At 32.9% G+C, this 18,714-nt stretch overlaps 1 protein-coding gene across 3 annotated transcripts in view; it reads right to left on the bottom strand.

Annotated features, from left to right (window-relative positions):
- Positions 1 to 4,636: 4,636 nt before the first annotated feature.
- Positions 4,637 to 18,714, bottom strand: part of LOC149908754 (kinesin-like protein CG14535) — a 303,719-nt gene continuing 289,641 nt past the window's right edge. For all 3 annotated transcript variants that reach the window (XM_090120333.1, XM_090120334.1, XM_090120335.1), the window contains 4 exons: positions 13,135 to 13,228; positions 9,738 to 9,935; positions 8,584 to 8,799; positions 4,637 to 8,281 (listed from right to left, as the gene is read on the bottom strand). In XM_090120333.1, coding sequence (XP_089976459.1) covers positions 5,604 to 8,281; positions 8,584 to 8,799; positions 9,738 to 9,935; positions 13,135 to 13,228 — 3,186 coding nt within the window. In that variant the 3' untranslated portion in view covers positions 4,637 to 5,603. The remainder of the gene's footprint in view (positions 8,282 to 8,583; positions 8,800 to 9,737; positions 9,936 to 13,134; positions 13,229 to 18,714) is intronic.

The raw sequence follows: 18,714 nt of genomic DNA on the forward strand, positions 1-18,714 counted from the left end.
ACTAATTAAATTGCTGGTTTATGCCTGATTAATTTTATTTGCAGTTAAAATGTATAAGTAGCAGTATGTAGTAGCAAGTGTGAATTCATTCTTTAAAATGTGTATGTATAAAAATATGAGACTTTTGTTTGCGTGTTGCGACACAACTGAATCATTATTTTACTATTTTGCTTTGATGATTATTTGTATTTTTGGAGTCAGGAAAAATAAATTTAATTGTTTCTATAAGATTTAGTTTATTCAGCTATTAATATTCCATGGATGCTTTTGAGTTTCATTTGAGCTTATTCTAAAGTTATAGGTGAAATAATTTGGAATGCGTGTTGTTACGTAGAATTTTTAGGAAATGACGATAAATTTAAAGAAAAAACTGTTCATATTTTAATAGACGACATGTACTAGTGAGTTGTAGATACTAATCCTTACTTGTTTCTCAGGCTACTTACCCCAATACACAATAACGTATTTCCACCTTGTAGCAGCGCTTCAATGCAAACATTCTTTAAGTGCGTGGCTCAAAGTTTGTGAGCATCAAATCCTGAGAAATCGCGGCAGCTCCAGTCAGCTTTCAACACGTATCGGGGTGTGGTACAAGGGATAAGTGATAGCGATGTTTTGTGAAATATATATTTTTCTTAATAGAAATACAGGTGAGTGAATTTTTTTTATCTGTATTTGAAAATGTGTGACGAATATTGTATTTCTCCCTATCTCTGACTTGGTATATCCTAATGTTTATAGGAAATGTCCAGATGTTTTCATAATAATAGTCTCCTGCATCATTTTATGCTTATGAATATGTGAATACCGCACGTTCATTATTTGTTATCTGTTCATTAAGTTTATTTTTATGCTGGACAATCTAACAAATATTACAACTTATTACAAATTTTAGTTCTGTGAAATTTTAAAAAAATCAGTCTATATTTTTGACCACGCCCTAGAACTTCAAACTTGACTTTTCAATCGCTTGTTCTTATACCTTGCACCATCATTTTGTCACCCGGATAATGCAGATTGATGCGGCTCAACTCTGAGTAGACAAATTCGATTTGCGAAGATTCGATGCCGTGAAAAATATATAAGATTTGCTCCAACCGCGCAATCATCCCGTGATGTGTTATACGCCAATTGGGAATCTTATTGAATGAGTAAATGAGGTTTAGTGTCTTATATAACGGAAGATAAAATAGAGCAACCAATAACCATATTAGTGTCAATCCTTTTTATATTTGTGATTTGGCGTATGTCGTAGTGATTATTGATTTAATATTACTATATTCATGTAGTAGGTAATCTCATTTTTTACATCATGCAAAATATTCTGGAAAATCAATGTACCTATATCGAAACTGATTATAATTTCATTCAGGAAAGTAAATTTGTACCCAAATCAAATTTATAAAAGTAGTAGTGGAACAGTAGAAAATCAAGTTTTTCATTTGAATTCTAATATTCAGTAATTGCCATTTACTGTGCTCTCCCAGCTCATTATACGATCATTCATTTTGTAGGTAGTTCTTTATGTAAGCAGTTCTACGAAAATTCTCTTTTCAATTCTGTGGCTTGAAATTATTGATGCCGTGATATTATATTACATGCTAATTTGGAAATTGTACTCGAAAATTACCAAAATGTTTAACTAAGTATTATTACACATTATTACTTGCGCTAAGACTCTTGGACCATTGATAGGTTTATATTTTGCATGCATGTTTGGTTAGCTGGGGTCGTATTATGATCTCTTATTTCCAGACAGTTTACGAACACAATAACCAACCATGGTTAATTATGGTATTATATGAATTTGCCAGTCAATTCAATTCACGGCGTAAACTGACTGGGAATAGTAAGTCATAATACGGCGACAAATGTCAGATATAATTATTCATAAATAATAATTATTGCAAAACGCACATTTCATATATCTATTGAGCAGGTAAGTACTATTCTGAAACTACAAAATACTTGAGTTATTTGATATGCATTAGGACTTGGGGGTGCTATTTATTTGTTTCTTCCAAACAAAGACTAGATTTGTGTATCCATTTTTAGGTTAAAATAATATGTAGGTATCTTAGGTAGGTTCATAAATATTGTCATATATAAATAATCGGTTCAATATTTAAAAATTATGAATCATAGTTTTTGACTTTAGTTATATCAATATTAACTCGATACTCGTAAATTGTATTTATTTGAAGATAAAATCCTATCTTTCCATTTCATACTCCTTTTAGTTCGTAAATGTTTTATTTCGAAGCAATCTGTTCCTACAAAACGAAAGTCAGCAATCGTTGTACATTAGGTTCACTTAAAGTCCCATAATGTCTGTTATTTTTAAACAGCCTCAGGACTGCTTAAAGTTATTACCCATTACGAAGAACTAAAGAGGGTTCTTTTGCTTCTATTCCTCAGATTCTACGGTTTGGAAATATACCTTATGTACCTATATAGGTAACTTATGTCATTTTCAATATAGTCTTTTTCTAATAAATTTTTAAAGAAATAAAAAAATCTATTACCTGGCGGGATTCGAACCCGCGTCTTTCGCCTTGCAAAGACGAGATTTAAAGCATTTGAATGCCAAAAACTAATTATTAAATTGTATTTTTCTTCTTATAACTACTGAGTTGTTTGACTATGCTATAATGCCCGGGTTTAAAACTATTTTTCATTCCATATTTCAACCGAATCTGCACTGTTATTAAGCCGTGATTGCGCAACAGACAAATATACAGACTTTTGCATTTATCTAATACTAGGATGAATATGCGAAAAGTATGTCTGTGTTTAATGTAAAATCTCTTTTAATTTTTTTTAAGCGAAAAACTACATATAAGTAGTAGGGGTATTTTGTGGACACAACAAAAATAAACCATGTGAAATAGAGCTTGAAAAAACGTAAAAAATGTAAGAACTGTTTTAGCGCGATAACCTATGCAAGCCAGCGAAGCTTCGGAAGGAAAGCCAGTCTACTAAAAGTATAAATGTGAAAATATATTTCAATGTCCGCCTTTCACGTTGCAACTCTATCGATTGACGTTATTTTGAGAATGGGTATAGTTTGAACGGCGAAAAATGTCATTCTTTTGTTTGGAAACTACGTAACTAGTCGCGAACTGAATTTCATAATTTAAGCAAAGGGATAAAGAGTAGGTAAATTCATAAACCATCGAAAGAAAGTTGGAAAACATTGTAATATACACCAGTACAGTTTTATTGCTTTTAATTAATTCAAAATGTAGTTTTATTGTTCTAACTAAATTCATATTATTGTGATGTGAATTCTCTTTACTGTTCACCGTTTTATTGCTATGTGAAATAGAGGTATCTGGATTTTTATATACTTGCCGTTTATATGTAGGCATATACGAAACGACCTGTACCCATTAAGTTAACTAGATCCGTCTTCATTTCATCTGTCTTAGTTAGAACTTGGTCTAATCATGGATTATATGATTAGTACAGAACTAGCTCATATTAACTCCAACAATACATATGTTGTTATTATTGCAAACATTTTCTTGCTCATCACGTACAGTTCAGGCAAACCCAATCTATTATGTCTCTTCTTTATGATGCAATTAAGGTCATTTTCCTGTGCGTTTCGAGGGTGGACGTATATTACGTGTTCGCGTCACGTAGCGGTTCGACTGTACGTCTTTATCCTCCCTATTCTTTGCGTTTTGTTCTTATTGCTGTCGTATTGTATATCGTGAGAGAGTATTATTAAATACGAAGTCATTAGTGAAGTCAGTAACGTAATTCTATAAGCGATTCATTATATTTGGAATTCTATGGCTATGAAGCTTGCGTGTTTTAAGGTCACGCTAGAAAGCTGCGAGTATAGATTTGCATCGTGGTAGTGACAGTGGTTTATTTATACGATGAATGAATCGATACAATATTGATTTCGTGCCTCATAGTAAACTATCACAAAGTTCTTATACCTTAAATGTTTATGAAATAAACTGATCTGCCTTTCGCGCAATGTAAAGTAACTATCATAGGTATATTTTGCTCGTAACTTGGTTTACTATAATAATTATTTAAACCTTCCAAGCAATATAGTAAGAACATACACCAAGATAAACGAAACGTGTAACTAATTTCCTAGAAAAGCCCCTAATGCTCTAAGCTTATCGCGGCCAATTTTCCATTTCAAAACAGAGCAAAATCTTCGATAATCGTTATGAGGCAAGGAGCCACTTTAACGAATTATCGAGAGATTTCCATGAAAAAAGTTGTCACCCTCCAAAGAGGGTAAAACGTATTTGATAGCATGATTTTTCCGACGCGAATGGAGAATGTTAAATTACAAGAGAAATGAAAGATAATAGGCCTCTTTCTAAACAGGGCGAAGTTTGGTGCGGGGTAAAAAGTTTACCCCAAGATTTCGCTTGGCCCAAGGGTGTTAAAGTTTCAGTATTACGTATTCATCCTTTGCGTATATCTCGTTATACATTTACTCGAGTGCTAGAGACGTTTTATATTTAAATTTATTTCGGCTTGTAAATTATGAATGAACAAGATGTCTATAGCACATTAGGTATTTAATAAGGAACATTTTATGAAGGATAGATCATTTTCAAGAGAAGGAAATAAAACAAAGCATAAGTTCAAATAGAACAGTTTATTTCGAACTAATACGAACGCATAGTAGAATTTACGATATATATTTATAATATCAATACATAATATAGTATAATAACAGAACATTGACAATAAAGCGATAACTAAGTTTATCAACATTTGATAAAGCCACAGTGATTGCAAGTTATTTACATACGGACGCGCCGAAATTTTAAAGCTAGAACATGGCCATGACAACAGTCTTATTACTAAAAACATTGCACTTCTTCCGATCGCTTATATCATAATAATCTTAATTTATATAAATAAAAAGTTAAGAACGATTTAACGGATGTTTTTTGATGTAAATATCGTAAACGCAATTTATTTCTGAATAAATAGTCATTGATAGTAATAAATGTGTTTTGTTTCGCACACGGGTTTATTTTTGTTAAAGTATTTATTTAGGCTCCATATTTTTCATAGGAAAAGGAATTTGCTCTTTAAACACTTTTATAGATATAAATAAGTAAGATATAACAATTTTTACTTAAATATATTCCAAACATATGAAGTGATCGGAGGAAATGCTCACACGTGATGTATAGAAAAGTTTCGTCTTCCAAACCGAGGAAGACTAAGGAAGACTCTAGAATTTATTTACATTGTCAAAACGCTATAACAGTCGAAAATATATAGGTAACAAAAGAAGTAGAAACATTATATAAAAGTACAAAATGAGCAGAATTCTAATAGAGCCGTTTGATATTCGTTGTACAATATATTATTTACAACATGCCTCCTTCGACAATTTCACTAAATGACACTTAAATACTTCGGAGCGGTACTAGAAGCTTCAAGATTTATAAAAATACAATGGTAACATTATAAGAATCAGTGCCAAAGCATTTGTCGTATAAATACAAATATATCTAGAGTACAAAAGCAGTCTCCAGATTAAATTCGGTAACGTAGCTTAGTGATACATGTTACTTAGAAAATACCGACTACAAAGTATGTTATAAATATTAGAAGTCACTGATTTCGGGATCCGTGTCTGCGTATTTGCACGTGAAAGGGTTTCTTAACCAGGAGCAAAATGATCGGTCACTATGTTGTTTGTATTTGGCCGTTGTATGTTTCTTGGCGTGTGCCCTTGCTACTGCTGCCCTTCGAGTTGGATAAGAGTCTAAAGATGATGCGTCAGAATCTCGTGGTACAGAGTCGTAACCTGATTCAGCTCTTCTGGATGTTCCAGCGGGACTATGCTTTCCTGTTCTTGGCGTAGATTCGTGTCCACTATCGTAGCCATCAGGCTTTGAACTAGCTACTACTCTTGCAATTCCTTTATCACTTTTTTCGCATTTTTCTGACCGTGGTTCAACTGTTACAACGGGTGGTGTAACTTCTAAATGCATACTTGATTTTAGCTCCCGAAATGTATTTGACGGAGCACCAATTCCAGGGGTTCTATTTTCTTCACGTAAATTCGGATCGGATGCTCCGTCGGGATGCCGTAATGATGCAATACGTGCATCCGTAATATCATTGCCTCTATAACGCTCGAATGGCCCGTAGCAATTGTTATGTGATATGTCTAAATTTTGATATACCTCACATTCTCCAACAACACTACCCGGTCTCGACATCGTCCGTTTACAACTATCACATATTTTATCACTTGGTCTATAGGCTGGCTCACTGTATACTGATCCATCAGCATGATAATCTTCTGTATCCCTAACATTACATAGTGACATCGATTGAAATACTGGCGCTATTCTTGAACTAGGGAAGTTGTTTCCATCAGATAGCTTTCTAGGGCCATATAGTTCTGTTAGACCTATGAGATCATCAATTCTAGACCTTGAAGTAGGTAAGCTGCCAATTGGATTTATATCACCTGCATTGTCCCCAAAAGTCTGTGCGTAAAATTCCATCGTTTGTCTAAGATATGCTTCATTTCTAATTTGGCGTTCAACTTCACTATATAACGATAACGTGTCCGTGAATGTAGAGGCTACGGTTAGATTTTCTTGACTTAAAATTCTAAGTGGATGATCTTCATCATCGTCACCTTCAAAGTTGGTAAGTCCCATACAAAATGCTATGTCTTCTTCCGTAACTTGAAGACAAGAGTCCTGCATGGGAACAGGCTCTAAGGGTTCTTCAACTTCAATTATTTCTAGAATTTCATCTTCATCGTCATTTGGACCTTTACTCATTCCATGTTGATCAATGTCCCTACTATGATTTGATACCATTTCATCATCCATTCGCATTCTTTCTTTGTATTTACTATCCAAACTTTCCATTGAAACTTCTCTACTGCTTAAACTGCTTGGCTGTATTAAAGGAAGTGCTGGTGGTATTTCCGCCAATTCTTCACTATCATCGTCTTCGTCAACCTCACTTTTTGTTATTGATTTTGCATTAGAAGGTTTTCTAGATGAATTAGATTCAGGTGGATCAAAGTTTTCTTCTTCTATTGCTATAGCTTTCGAACCTGATTTGAGACCTGTTCTTATTGTAGATTCTTCAACATGTATTCGTCTGCCATCCTTCATTACTTCCATTTTATGTGTAGTTTCCGGTTCTTCTTGAATCTTACTGTTTGCTTCTTTCGTTGGTGTAGGTTGTGCTTTATGACTTGGTGAATTATGCCTTGATTTTTGTATTTGAGATGTTTGATTTTCGACCCATTTTCTAATCATATTTTTCTTGTGACTATCCATGTAACCATAACCTATGCTTTCACTCGCATAAGAATTAAGTACTCCAACTTGAAGCGGTACTGGATTGGGATTAGGTTGTAACGGCACCGATTCAAATTGTAATGGAACTTTAGGTTCTTGCATTGGTCCGTCAATCCAAGTTTCTCGCTGCTTGCCTTGCGTTTCTTTGATTATGTGTCGAGCCTCTACTAGTTTTGATTTTGATATTCTTGGACCATCAATCCATTGCTCATCACTAGTACTTTTGCCTTCATCTGGATGTTTCGGCAATGTTTTCTTTAACGGTGTCATTTTAGTAGTAGGGGCATGTACGGGAGACGATTTAGGGGTATACGCAGGTGGTGCATTTTTAAGCGGTGAAGATTTTTGCGTAGAATACATTTTATGTAGAGGGCTTTTTTCCTCGACTACTTTAGACAGCGATGATTTGTGTTTTAGTTCAGCAGAAGACCCTCTTAAAGCTCTACTCATAGAGCACCTATTATCTCCTGAATTAATATTCGGTATATAAACAGGAGGATGTTCCCCATCAGTGCCGTCATCTAATGGCCCCACATAGATAACAGTATCAGCTGAGAGGTCACTACTAGATGGATCAGGTTCACTACTGCTTGGTTTTGAAGCATCTTCACCAGAACTGCCACCCGAGCCAGCATTATTTGAAGGGTATTTTATTTTTCTCCGTCGTAATCTATGTATTCTTGACGCTAATTGCAAAGTGGCGAGTGTGTCGGAATAATTTTGTACATTTGGCGATACGTGGACAATCATAGCAGTATGACAAGTAAGGGATCCGAGACATTCCTTTAATACATGAGTAAGATTGTGATCTCGGTACGGCAAATGTCGCTGACCGTTGAAAATCGCAAGAAGTATATTTCCTAAGCCGGATAATGGTATCCCTCCGTTAGTTTTTCCGCGTTCTGAGTTTCCTAAGTCGATTAGATGTAATCGGCTTCGACCGCCGGCAACTGTAAATAAAGAAAAATAGTGCTTACTAAAAATCCTCTTGCTCAAGGGTCGTGCTATAAAGCGTCTTTTATATGCGATCAAAGACACATTAGTTTTGTGAATTGAATGAAAATATCATGTGAATATAAAATAAATTTGAATAATATAAAGAATTTCTGAATTTTCATACTATTTGTAAATTGAATTTTTAAAGTGTATTTAAAATTTAATTGAATAGTGTATAGGTATCATAAACTCAATCAAGACATATACCTCTATCTAATAGAATTATTTATACTACTATTAAATATACGTAACCTACCTGCTCCTTTGCCGCCAACACTATATTGGTAAACGTGGAGTGTGTACAACAGATGACTGTCTTTCCCCTCCTCCCTCGCTCCTCTCGTATGAAGAGCTGCATCCAGGTAAAAGGCAGCTTTCTCAGCGCTGTGCACCCTGAGCTCTGATTGGTTCTGTAAGTGCGTTCCGAAGAGAGGATCGTCTCGGAGGTAGACGCCTGGAGATTGTTCAGTATCTGTGTGACAAAAAAAATGGGGTTAATGTGAGCTGATCAAATAATTCAGGAATGCGCTAATTATTAATTTATAAGACATCAATAAAATAATAATGTGATTTTAACTTATATCAGAGAAATCTAGATAAGCGCCGATTATGGTCAGAATAAAAAGTGATGACACTAATTTTCATATGGTATAAGTATAAGGTAAGCAAAGTGTAGCCTACTAATTAATTTGGCTATAAACTTGCCTTATGAATTGAATTTCGTATACAAAATAAACCGACATTTAATTTGAGTTTCGATCACATTTTACAATATCAATAGCCTTTCACAAGTTTCGATTACGCAAACTCGATGGCTTACAATGCATTATTATAAATAATTAAGCGTAGTATTCCAAGTCGCTGTAGGCACTAGACGTCTAGCCTTCAGTTTCTTTTCATCGTCAAAGTGAGAAGCGAAACGCCAAAACAAATTTACAAAGCATGACAAAGTTTTACAGTCTGTAACAATGTGTAAGCATATTTCTATGTATTTGTGTTGAAGTTTTGTGTTGTAGTTTAAAGGAAATAATATCATTTTATATTTTTGGAGTTATATTCAATTCTGTTGGGTTGTATAATGTATTATGATAAAGCCACTCTTGTTTAACTTTTATTGATTATAAAGTCAGTGGATCCGTTATAGGAAATATGCATTTCATATTATCTTTATGATTTGTTAATAATGAACTAGGCCATCATTCATTATAGAAAATTAGCTCTGCCTGCGATTCAATAAGAATCATTATTTCCCGCGTTATTTGCCCCATTTATTGATGCTTATATCATACGTAGCGTAGTATAGCTTTTCTTTTAAATTAAAATGAGTAACTAGTCTATTTTAGAATATAATCAATCTAACCTTTATTATATAAATATTAATATAATATTAAGAATTCTTTATCCACTCACCATTATGATAGGGCGCTAGAAGATCTCTAATCTGATTCGTATTAGTGCACAGTTCAACAGCAGACACTCGAACAGAGAAGCGGGTGCCACATTTGTGACGCTGCTCCGCGATGCCCCGGAACAGCCAGGAGATCGCGCACGGGATCACGCCCAGGGTTGTGGACGTGTCTGGTCGCCCGAGCATGGTGTACGACTTGCCTGGAGAAATTGATATGTAAGATACTAGTTACATATAATAGGTTGGACAGGTATATTAGGTTGTTGAGGTATAATCTTCTATAATATAAAAATGAATCGCAAAATGTGTTGGTAAGCGCATAACTCGAGAACGGCTTAACCGATTTCAATAATTCTTTTTTTATTATATTCCTTGAAGTACGAGGATGGTTTTTATGTAGAGAAAACGTAAATATGTACCACGGGCGAAGCCGGGGCGGACCGCTAGTCTTATATAAAAATGAATCGCAAAATGTGTTGGTAAGCGCATAACTTGAGAACGGCTGAACCGATTTCGATAATTCTTTTTTTATTATATTCCTTGAAGTACGAGGATGGTTCTTATGTAGAGAAAACGTAAATATGTACCACGGGCGAAGCCGGGGCGGACCGCTAGTGGTATATAAAGGAATATATTAAGGAAGGTATATATCAGGTAAGTAGGTATAGGTATAATTATGTCACGACATCAAAATTGGATTTTTATTAAGTAGTTAAAACAATTGTAATTCTTAAGTAAGTTTCAGCAAAGGCTTAAAAATCGCCTGTTAGAGTATCATGATAACTTGAGCGAAATGAATCGGAATTCTACAAAATCAGGTGAGTTTATTTATAAAAAAACAAAAAGATAAATAGTGATGGAACAATTGGAAAATGTTCTATATTTCCATTGAAGCTTAAAACGGAAGTAATCAGAATCGATGTTTGAATAAATATATTGTGATAACTTGCTTCAGAGGCTTTGTTCTATTCATACTAGGTAAAACAGAAATTTTATTCCACATAATATTATAATTAAAAATATCTAGTTCAGTATTTATTATATTTTTATACATTTATAATCATTTACTTTATTCAATACTAGCGATCCGCCCCGGCTTCGCCCGTGGTACATATTTACGTTTTCTCTACATAAGAACCATCCTCGTACTTCAAGGAATATAATAAAAAAAGAATTATCGAAATCGGTTCCGCCGTTCTCAAGTTATGCGCTTACCAACACATTTTGCGATTCATTTTTATATTATAGAAGATTACTTTGAAGAACTTGTAAAAGTTTATATAAGAATAGTACTTAAAATTAATTCCAAAACTTCATGATATAATTCAAGATGCATTATCGTTATTTATTGCTATGTTCTTTCAATTATAAACCCTCCCCTTTGGGTATTTAATTATGTTAGACACAAGGTATATTATGAAACACGGGATTACATCGTAAGAAGGTAGATTACTCTAAATCGCATAAACGAAGTAATTATCAATACAGAACAATAAACAAACAAACTCGAACGTGAAGGATTAAAACAGAGATATAAAGATTACTGGATACCGCAATTATAAAATGTATTAAATACGCATTTTATTAATTTGTATTTTACTATTATGCTATTAGCTGTTATAATAATGTTGTTAATAATAAAATTGATATTGATTATTATCATAAAAGCATATTGTGTATTTATTTTTCAATAAGAACCCCAAAGTCCCCAACGTCCGCGCTGTTTGGTATGTACATTGTACAGTGTACACACATTGGTAGCCCAGCATCTTTATAAAGCTAGCTGTATCGTAGCATTTAACTAAATAGTGCATGTTTATAAATATTACCAGAATAAAATAAAACATAATTAAACTAATTACATTATTAATTACCCAGCACAAAAATACGACATCATTATGAATTCATGCAATTTGCCACATAATCACGTAGATACACAGGCATATCTAGTACACTATATCCGTGGATTAAGGTTTTATATGCAAATTGAAAGCTTTCGAATGAAACCCGCGGTGGGAACCTGGCTTACTTGCTTATTTTGGGGATTGTCGACCCGCCGACTGAATAATTAGTACCTCGTTTTAATTATTTCCAAGTTTAATGCTGAACAAATATTGAAATATGGCAATTTTGGTTAAGCGTCGGTGGGATGCAAATAATTCTCGATACTCTGTAATTATTTTGTGGGTTATTTATTAACTAATATAAAATATAATATAAAAATATCTTTATTGAGTACAAAAATTAATACAGTACAATTACAGTGTGGCTCTGTCTTCCTAGCTAGGAAAATCCTGTGTTAAGGAAGACAGTTCCTTCCCAGAGAACATGTTCAGGTTAAGGAACATGTTCAAGTTCAGGTAACTGCGTGTTATTATCTGTTGCTGTTCATTTTATACTAAGTCGAACGATATTTAACTGGCTGTAATACAGCTGTGCTTGTTTCACTTAGGTTTTAAAAGACAGACTTAAATTTTACGTTAAAACTAAAAATGGAACTATGAACATCTTTTAAAAGTAGTTGCTGATCAAAATAGCTCCCGCGAGACAAACTTAAAAGAACAAAACATTTCTTAAAACTGCGAGAACTTACGCGATCTGGTACTTTCCTAATAAATAAGAAAGCAGTATAATCAGGACATTATCGCATTACGCCTTACATTGCTTCCAAAGTTCCGCATTTAAATTCAGAATCTTAAATTTAACTTCAAGAATCTTTAGTGTAAAACTTGGTAAGTTCTAAATTAGGTACAAGTTTAAATATTCAGCTGTGGTACTTCCAGTATTTATTAGACCACTGGAGCGAGTTCCGTAGTGCTAAGGAATTTGCATCGAAATGGGAAAACCGCGTCTTAATTGAAACTTTTAAAATGAAAAGCCCAATTTTGTAACGATCCCGGCTGATAATAAGTGACAAAATTTGGTTAGTTTGATAGTTTGGTTTTTAAAGTATGTCCGTATTTACTTTGTAAACTAATACAATAAAAATGTTCTTAAGAGAACTCAGGTTTTTAAGGAATCGTTTTCATTTAGGTAATGTTGTATGCTTAGGAAATAGAGGGTAATGTTTTTTACGCAGTTAATTCTAAATTCAAGTCCAATTATAAATGAAATGCTAAGGATAAGTTATATGTAAGTGTTTTTCTTTACTGCTTACTTACTGGTTCAACTTAATTACTAATATCCTATATACTAATATTATAAAGCTGAAGTTTGTTTGTTTGTTTGAACGAGCTAAACTCAGGAACTACTGGTCCGATATGAAAAATTCTTCCAGCGTTAGATAGCCCATTTATCGAGGAAGCTATAGGCTATATTATATGCTAAGACCAACAGGAGCGGAGCAATGCGTGTGAAACCGCGCGGAACAGCTAGTTAAGTATAAAATTGATCACTTACCTAGTCCTGCATGTCCGAAGCAGAAAAGGCAACCATCTGTACCATTTATAACTGCATGTATCACGTCTGTTAGAGCACTCGAACTTAGCTCAATCTGAAACAATACAAAATAGTATTAAACATACTTTTATGTAACGAAAACATATATAAAAATATGAGCCGTTAATTAACATGTATCTTATTTTCCTCTTTAATAAAGACACAGGATTTGAATGAAGCTAATCATAACGTTATGTTAAACTAAATAATAAAGTACATGTTTTATCCAGAAATATTTGAATATTGAGCGAAATCCCAGACTCTATCTTAATAAATAAGAGCCGATAGTAGAGCATTGATAATTTTTGTTTTTCAATTACGTAATATTTAATGTACAAATCTTATAATACTTTAATAAAGACTAGTGTTTAAGGAAGATTATTATTTATTAGATGGAGGATAACATTGTATGATTACAGATTACATGTTACAGCACTCGTTATAAATTCGAAAGAAATATGATGAATATATTACGTGTTTCGTATTTAAAAAATTATTAAAAACAAAATTCGAAAGTGACTCTGTATGTCTATCTGTCTCATCTGCACGCCTAAACTTCCGAACGGACTGAGAAACGACATAGAATAGGTTTTATCTCAGAAATCTCACGGATATCGACTATGCGAAATCTCCGTAAACTACGCGGGCGAAAAAGCTAGTATGTTTTATATATTCATAAAACATACTGAATTGCTCCTATTTAACCTAAATTAGAAATTATCCACAACTTTGGTTAAACATAAATAAATAATGAAGCTAATCTTGCCATTTCATTAGTCTCATTAACAGCAATGACACGTCGTTAAACGTCATAAACTAACTGATGACGTCATGAATGTTTAATATAGATGCGTATTGCATATTAATTTTATGATGATTGGACGTGATAAGTTATTCGGATAATATATTGAAATGCACAGTTTACTAAAGTAGAAAATATTAAATATTGATTCAAAATGATGCAAACATGGATGTTTTTGAATAATAATACTTAAAGAGAACATGAATAACTAATAAGTAGGTACTATAAATTTATAAAGAATAGAAAAAATTCGATCACGAGGCGGGACTCGAACCCGCATCCTTTCGCGCCATTCCGGGGCGGATGCCTGACCAACTCAGCCACTCGTGACCCGCCAGAGCAATCGAATTTATTCTATTCCTTCAGTTTTATGTGTCTGAAGGGACACACCGCGCGCCATCTATTGAGATGATTAACAACCATTTCAACCAATATGAAGCACTTTTCAGTGAATACAATATTGTAACGATGGAACACGACCTTTTTTGTTGAATTTATATTTTTGGTTTTATGGCATTCAAATGCTTTATAAATATAAATTTATAAAGAATAGAAAAAATTCGATCACGAGGCGGGACTCAAACCCGCATCCTTTCGCGCCATTCCGGGGCGGATGCCTGACCAACTCAGCCACTCGTGACCCGCCAGAGCAATCGAATTTATTCTATTCCTTCAGTTTTATGTGTCTGAAATTTATATTTATAAAGCATTTGAATGCCATAAAACCAAAAATATAAATTCAAGTAGGTACTATTTAAAAAAGGGATTTAAATATAACTTCTGCTCACAATTAGGAAATTCAATAACAGAGTTACATAGGATTTACCTTAAACATACCTAATTATCAACTCACAAAGTGTAGAAAAATACCTTTAACTGTATTATAAATTTATTTCAGTTAACTAATTCTTACTAGTTTATTTCAAAACTTGAAATACCACGTGAAACCACACATCAAAATAAAACACCCCGTTTCCAAGAACATATAAATCATATGTAATACGCAAAAGTAGTTTGATCCACCACATATACTAATAGATATGTTCTGCCATTTATCGTTGTCTGTCACATAGCTTACGAGATTAGGCCCGGCTGCAGTGGTTGCATTGTCATAAATTTTTCACATTTATATTACGTTAGTTGTGTGGACCTCTGTTGTTATTTTATCTGTGAAAATAAGGTTTTATTTTTGTTAATTTGGATGTAGAGCGGTTGTTTTAATGTTAAACGGCGAGATGGATTTGGATGAATATGAGTATTGATAGATGATTTTTGTTTGAACGGTTTTTTAACATTGCTAAAAATTTGTGAAAAAACTTGTTTTTTGAGAAGTTTGTTATAATAGCAATAGCGCTATAATTGTATAAAAAAGAAAAATATTATGTGTTAAGTTAACGCATATGAAATTCCATGTACACATACCTAAATCAAAACAAAAGAATGAAATCATATTCATATAGAATATAAACGATTGAAAAGCCTATATTTGATAAAATACTTTTAGAATATTATTTCACATAATAAAAACATTTTCACAAACTCGTAATAAATTAAACTATTTAGCTTTTATTAACTCTTTTTAAAACCACTATAATGGACAGAAATCTATTGTGATTTTAAGCGCTTCATAGCGGACAAGTTACTATGGGACAATCTCATCGAATATTCTACAATCTCGCTTCCTCTCAACCCTTCTATAAAGGGAATCTTTAATTTTCCCTTCGGGCCTTTGCTCTAAGTTATATGGGTTTTTATAGATTTCTGTTTCCCGGCCCGTGTCCGAAATGGTTTTTGTAGTATTTCAGTGAATTTAAGACTTTATGCTAAGTATGAAATAACGTATGGAGTTTGTTTTATAGTTCAATGTATTGTAAAATGTATCACAATTGAATTAATGTTAATTGTAGTCTTTGTTTTGTAAATTACTTTTAGTCGTAAAAAACTAAACTGAGCTTAATATTATGTATCGAAGACTACGAAATGCTTTTTTCATTGCTCATATTTTTAACATTTAGCTTCAGAAAACAGTGTTTATTCGACATAGTGCTACTACGTACAGTATTGATATATCGACGACACTATTAAAAGTATACCAACTTTCTATCCATTTATGTAAATTCAACTTTAAAATATTAAAAGTTATAACAATTTAAACGAAATTTGCGAACTTGGCCCGTTATCATAGCAACCGTTGTCCCGAACTTTTGAACTCGAATTTCAACATAAAAATTCCATACGAATTTCATGTTTAAATTGTTGAAAGGCTCCGTTCGGGTATCGCTGCTATTCTGAATGCGTTGCATAACTAAAATGTTGGCGCATTTTGTGAATAAAACGCCTTTTATAATCATTTATGTGATTATTCTGTTATATATTGCGTGGGTTAGGCATCACTTGCAGCTCGCGGTTTGCAAGTCTCGTTATTTACCTTGGTAATAGTATGAATGAAGTAAGTGAAAATAGTAAGGTTAATCTGAGTTATTCCTTCATACTCTATATCGACTTACTTATCCTTTTTGTATCAATAACCTTAATTATTATCGTGTTGTGCATGTAAGTTCTTACAAAGTTAGTATTCTGTAACATGTTTTTCGTTACAGTGCGTTATGCTATTTGCAATATAGTAAAAATAACTTAACGTTTAGTTTTGTTACTTGTGTATCTTATGTGAACAAATGTTCGTCTGTCTGTCAGACGTCCGTTTTACTTTGAACTAGATGGTAATACAGTGCATATCACAGAATTTTATTTATCCCCGCATCCAGACGCATGTTTCACAATCGAGCTAGGCGTATAAGCATTAATTCTATATAATCCCAATAATCCTGGCCGCTGCATTAGTTTCAGCTTAATTTGTAGCTATTACTAATTCGAGTTTGGTTTGTTTATCGGCCGGTTTTACATGCGTTTGGGATGCCGCCAACGTTTTTAATTAATTTGTTGTGTGAATTATAAATTTTGCTATGTAGGTAATGTGTAAAAATATAGATTTTTGTTTTTTTTTTTTTTTTTATAAAAATATAAGAATTTTTACCTTATTATATTATATTATAGTACCGAATTTTTCTTACTAAGTGTGTATTAATTGTTTTGAAAGATGTAAAAAATTTGTTGGTTATAACATTGAATAGTTGTTTTTTTTTTTAAATACAGTTTGATGTTTCATCTGAGAGAGATCGACTATATCGCCTATGCCACAACTCAATAACATTTACGCAAAAAATCCAACAAAACGCCGCAACAAATGAAGTCCAAATTTCGCTTTGAATGACTTTGTAGAAAAGGCAGAAACATGCCCCACATGGGTTTCCGGGCCCTTTAATCATAACACGAATCATGGTAACATTTTATTTTGAACACTTGTCTTTTTATTTAGAATTTGTATTGACGTATTTAACTACAAGGATATTATTAGACCACCCCGGGATAAAAGCAAAAATATAAGCTTAAGAAAATTAAGATTAAGATTATAAGAATTTACAAAATCACTTTATTAACCCCAAAAAGAAACAACTTTTTCACCTACATTAGTATAGGATATGCTTTGAATAGATCTTTATCTCTAAAAATATATATGGGCAATGGAACGATTCAATATCGGTAGGTTTTCAGCTGTCGAGCCGATGTACAAATATGGATTTTGTGGTAACATACGAGTACATGCAACGTCAATACTTGCAAGTGAATTTTCAGTAAAAATGAAACCGTATATGGAAGAGAATTAAAAATGGGATTCAGGACATTTCAGTTCAGTCAAAACTCCTATCTACGATTTTTCATAAAGGGTTAGATATTTTCTTTGATATTTTTGATGTTTTAATATAGATATATTATGTTGTTTTCTTCTCTGTTATAGATTGATACTATTTATTTATTATACAGGGCAAACACAGGCACATATTATGCACGAAAAGGTGGCCTTGTTGCTCAGGGTTGCTACATGTGTTTTAATTTTAAATATACAACAATAGCTTTTAAACATGTTTAAAGTCTCTTTATCAGCTGGCTTACAACGGTTTGGATTTTAGCCAAAAAATTGTATATGCAGATTACAGAACAATTAAATTTTAATTAATTTGAACTGCGTAAGTAATGAGAAAGCTATGCTTTTTTATCTTATTACTTCAAAGCCTTATGTTGAGATTTTAAGGCGACGAATTTAGAAAACATCAAATGAGTTTACGGTGCGATGATTTCAGGGTATAAGCTTTGTGGTGAAACTTCAATAGGTGTTGCTAGGTCAATTTATATTTCTGTTTTGTCTGTTGTCTGTGTGTTTGTATGTAAATAATACTTATATAATCCTATATATTAGGTACATAATACTTGTACTAATGTGCTAAAAAGTCAAGCATATTTATTTCCACACCTCCAATTTTCAAAATGTTTGTACTATGCTACAATCGCTTTTTTCACTAATACAAATATAATATACGAGTATTACACTAAATCTTTTGTATAATATACCTTTTGTACAAATTAATCGTGTTATATTAACTTTGTTATCTAATATCTAAACTCCAAAATTGTATCGTGTTTCACGGAAACACTTTTCGTAACAATTGCTCAAATCTTCATTTTAATTAATAGCTCTCTAAGTCACCTTAAGACATTAGGAAGGAGATACTTAAATTATTTTGAATGAAAATTTTAATGAACTCCACCCATCGCTAATTGAAAACGCTTAAACATAATGGAGGGGCTTATCAAATTATTACAATATTAAATTAAGTAACATA

Source organism: Colias eurytheme, chromosome 4 (genome assembly GCF_061535395.1).
Source record: "Colias eurytheme isolate Ceu_HAF_F1 chromosome 4, ilColEury1 Martin Lab GWU primary, whole genome shotgun sequence".
Classification (NCBI taxonomy): Eukaryota; Metazoa; Arthropoda; class Insecta; order Lepidoptera; family Pieridae; genus Colias; species Colias eurytheme.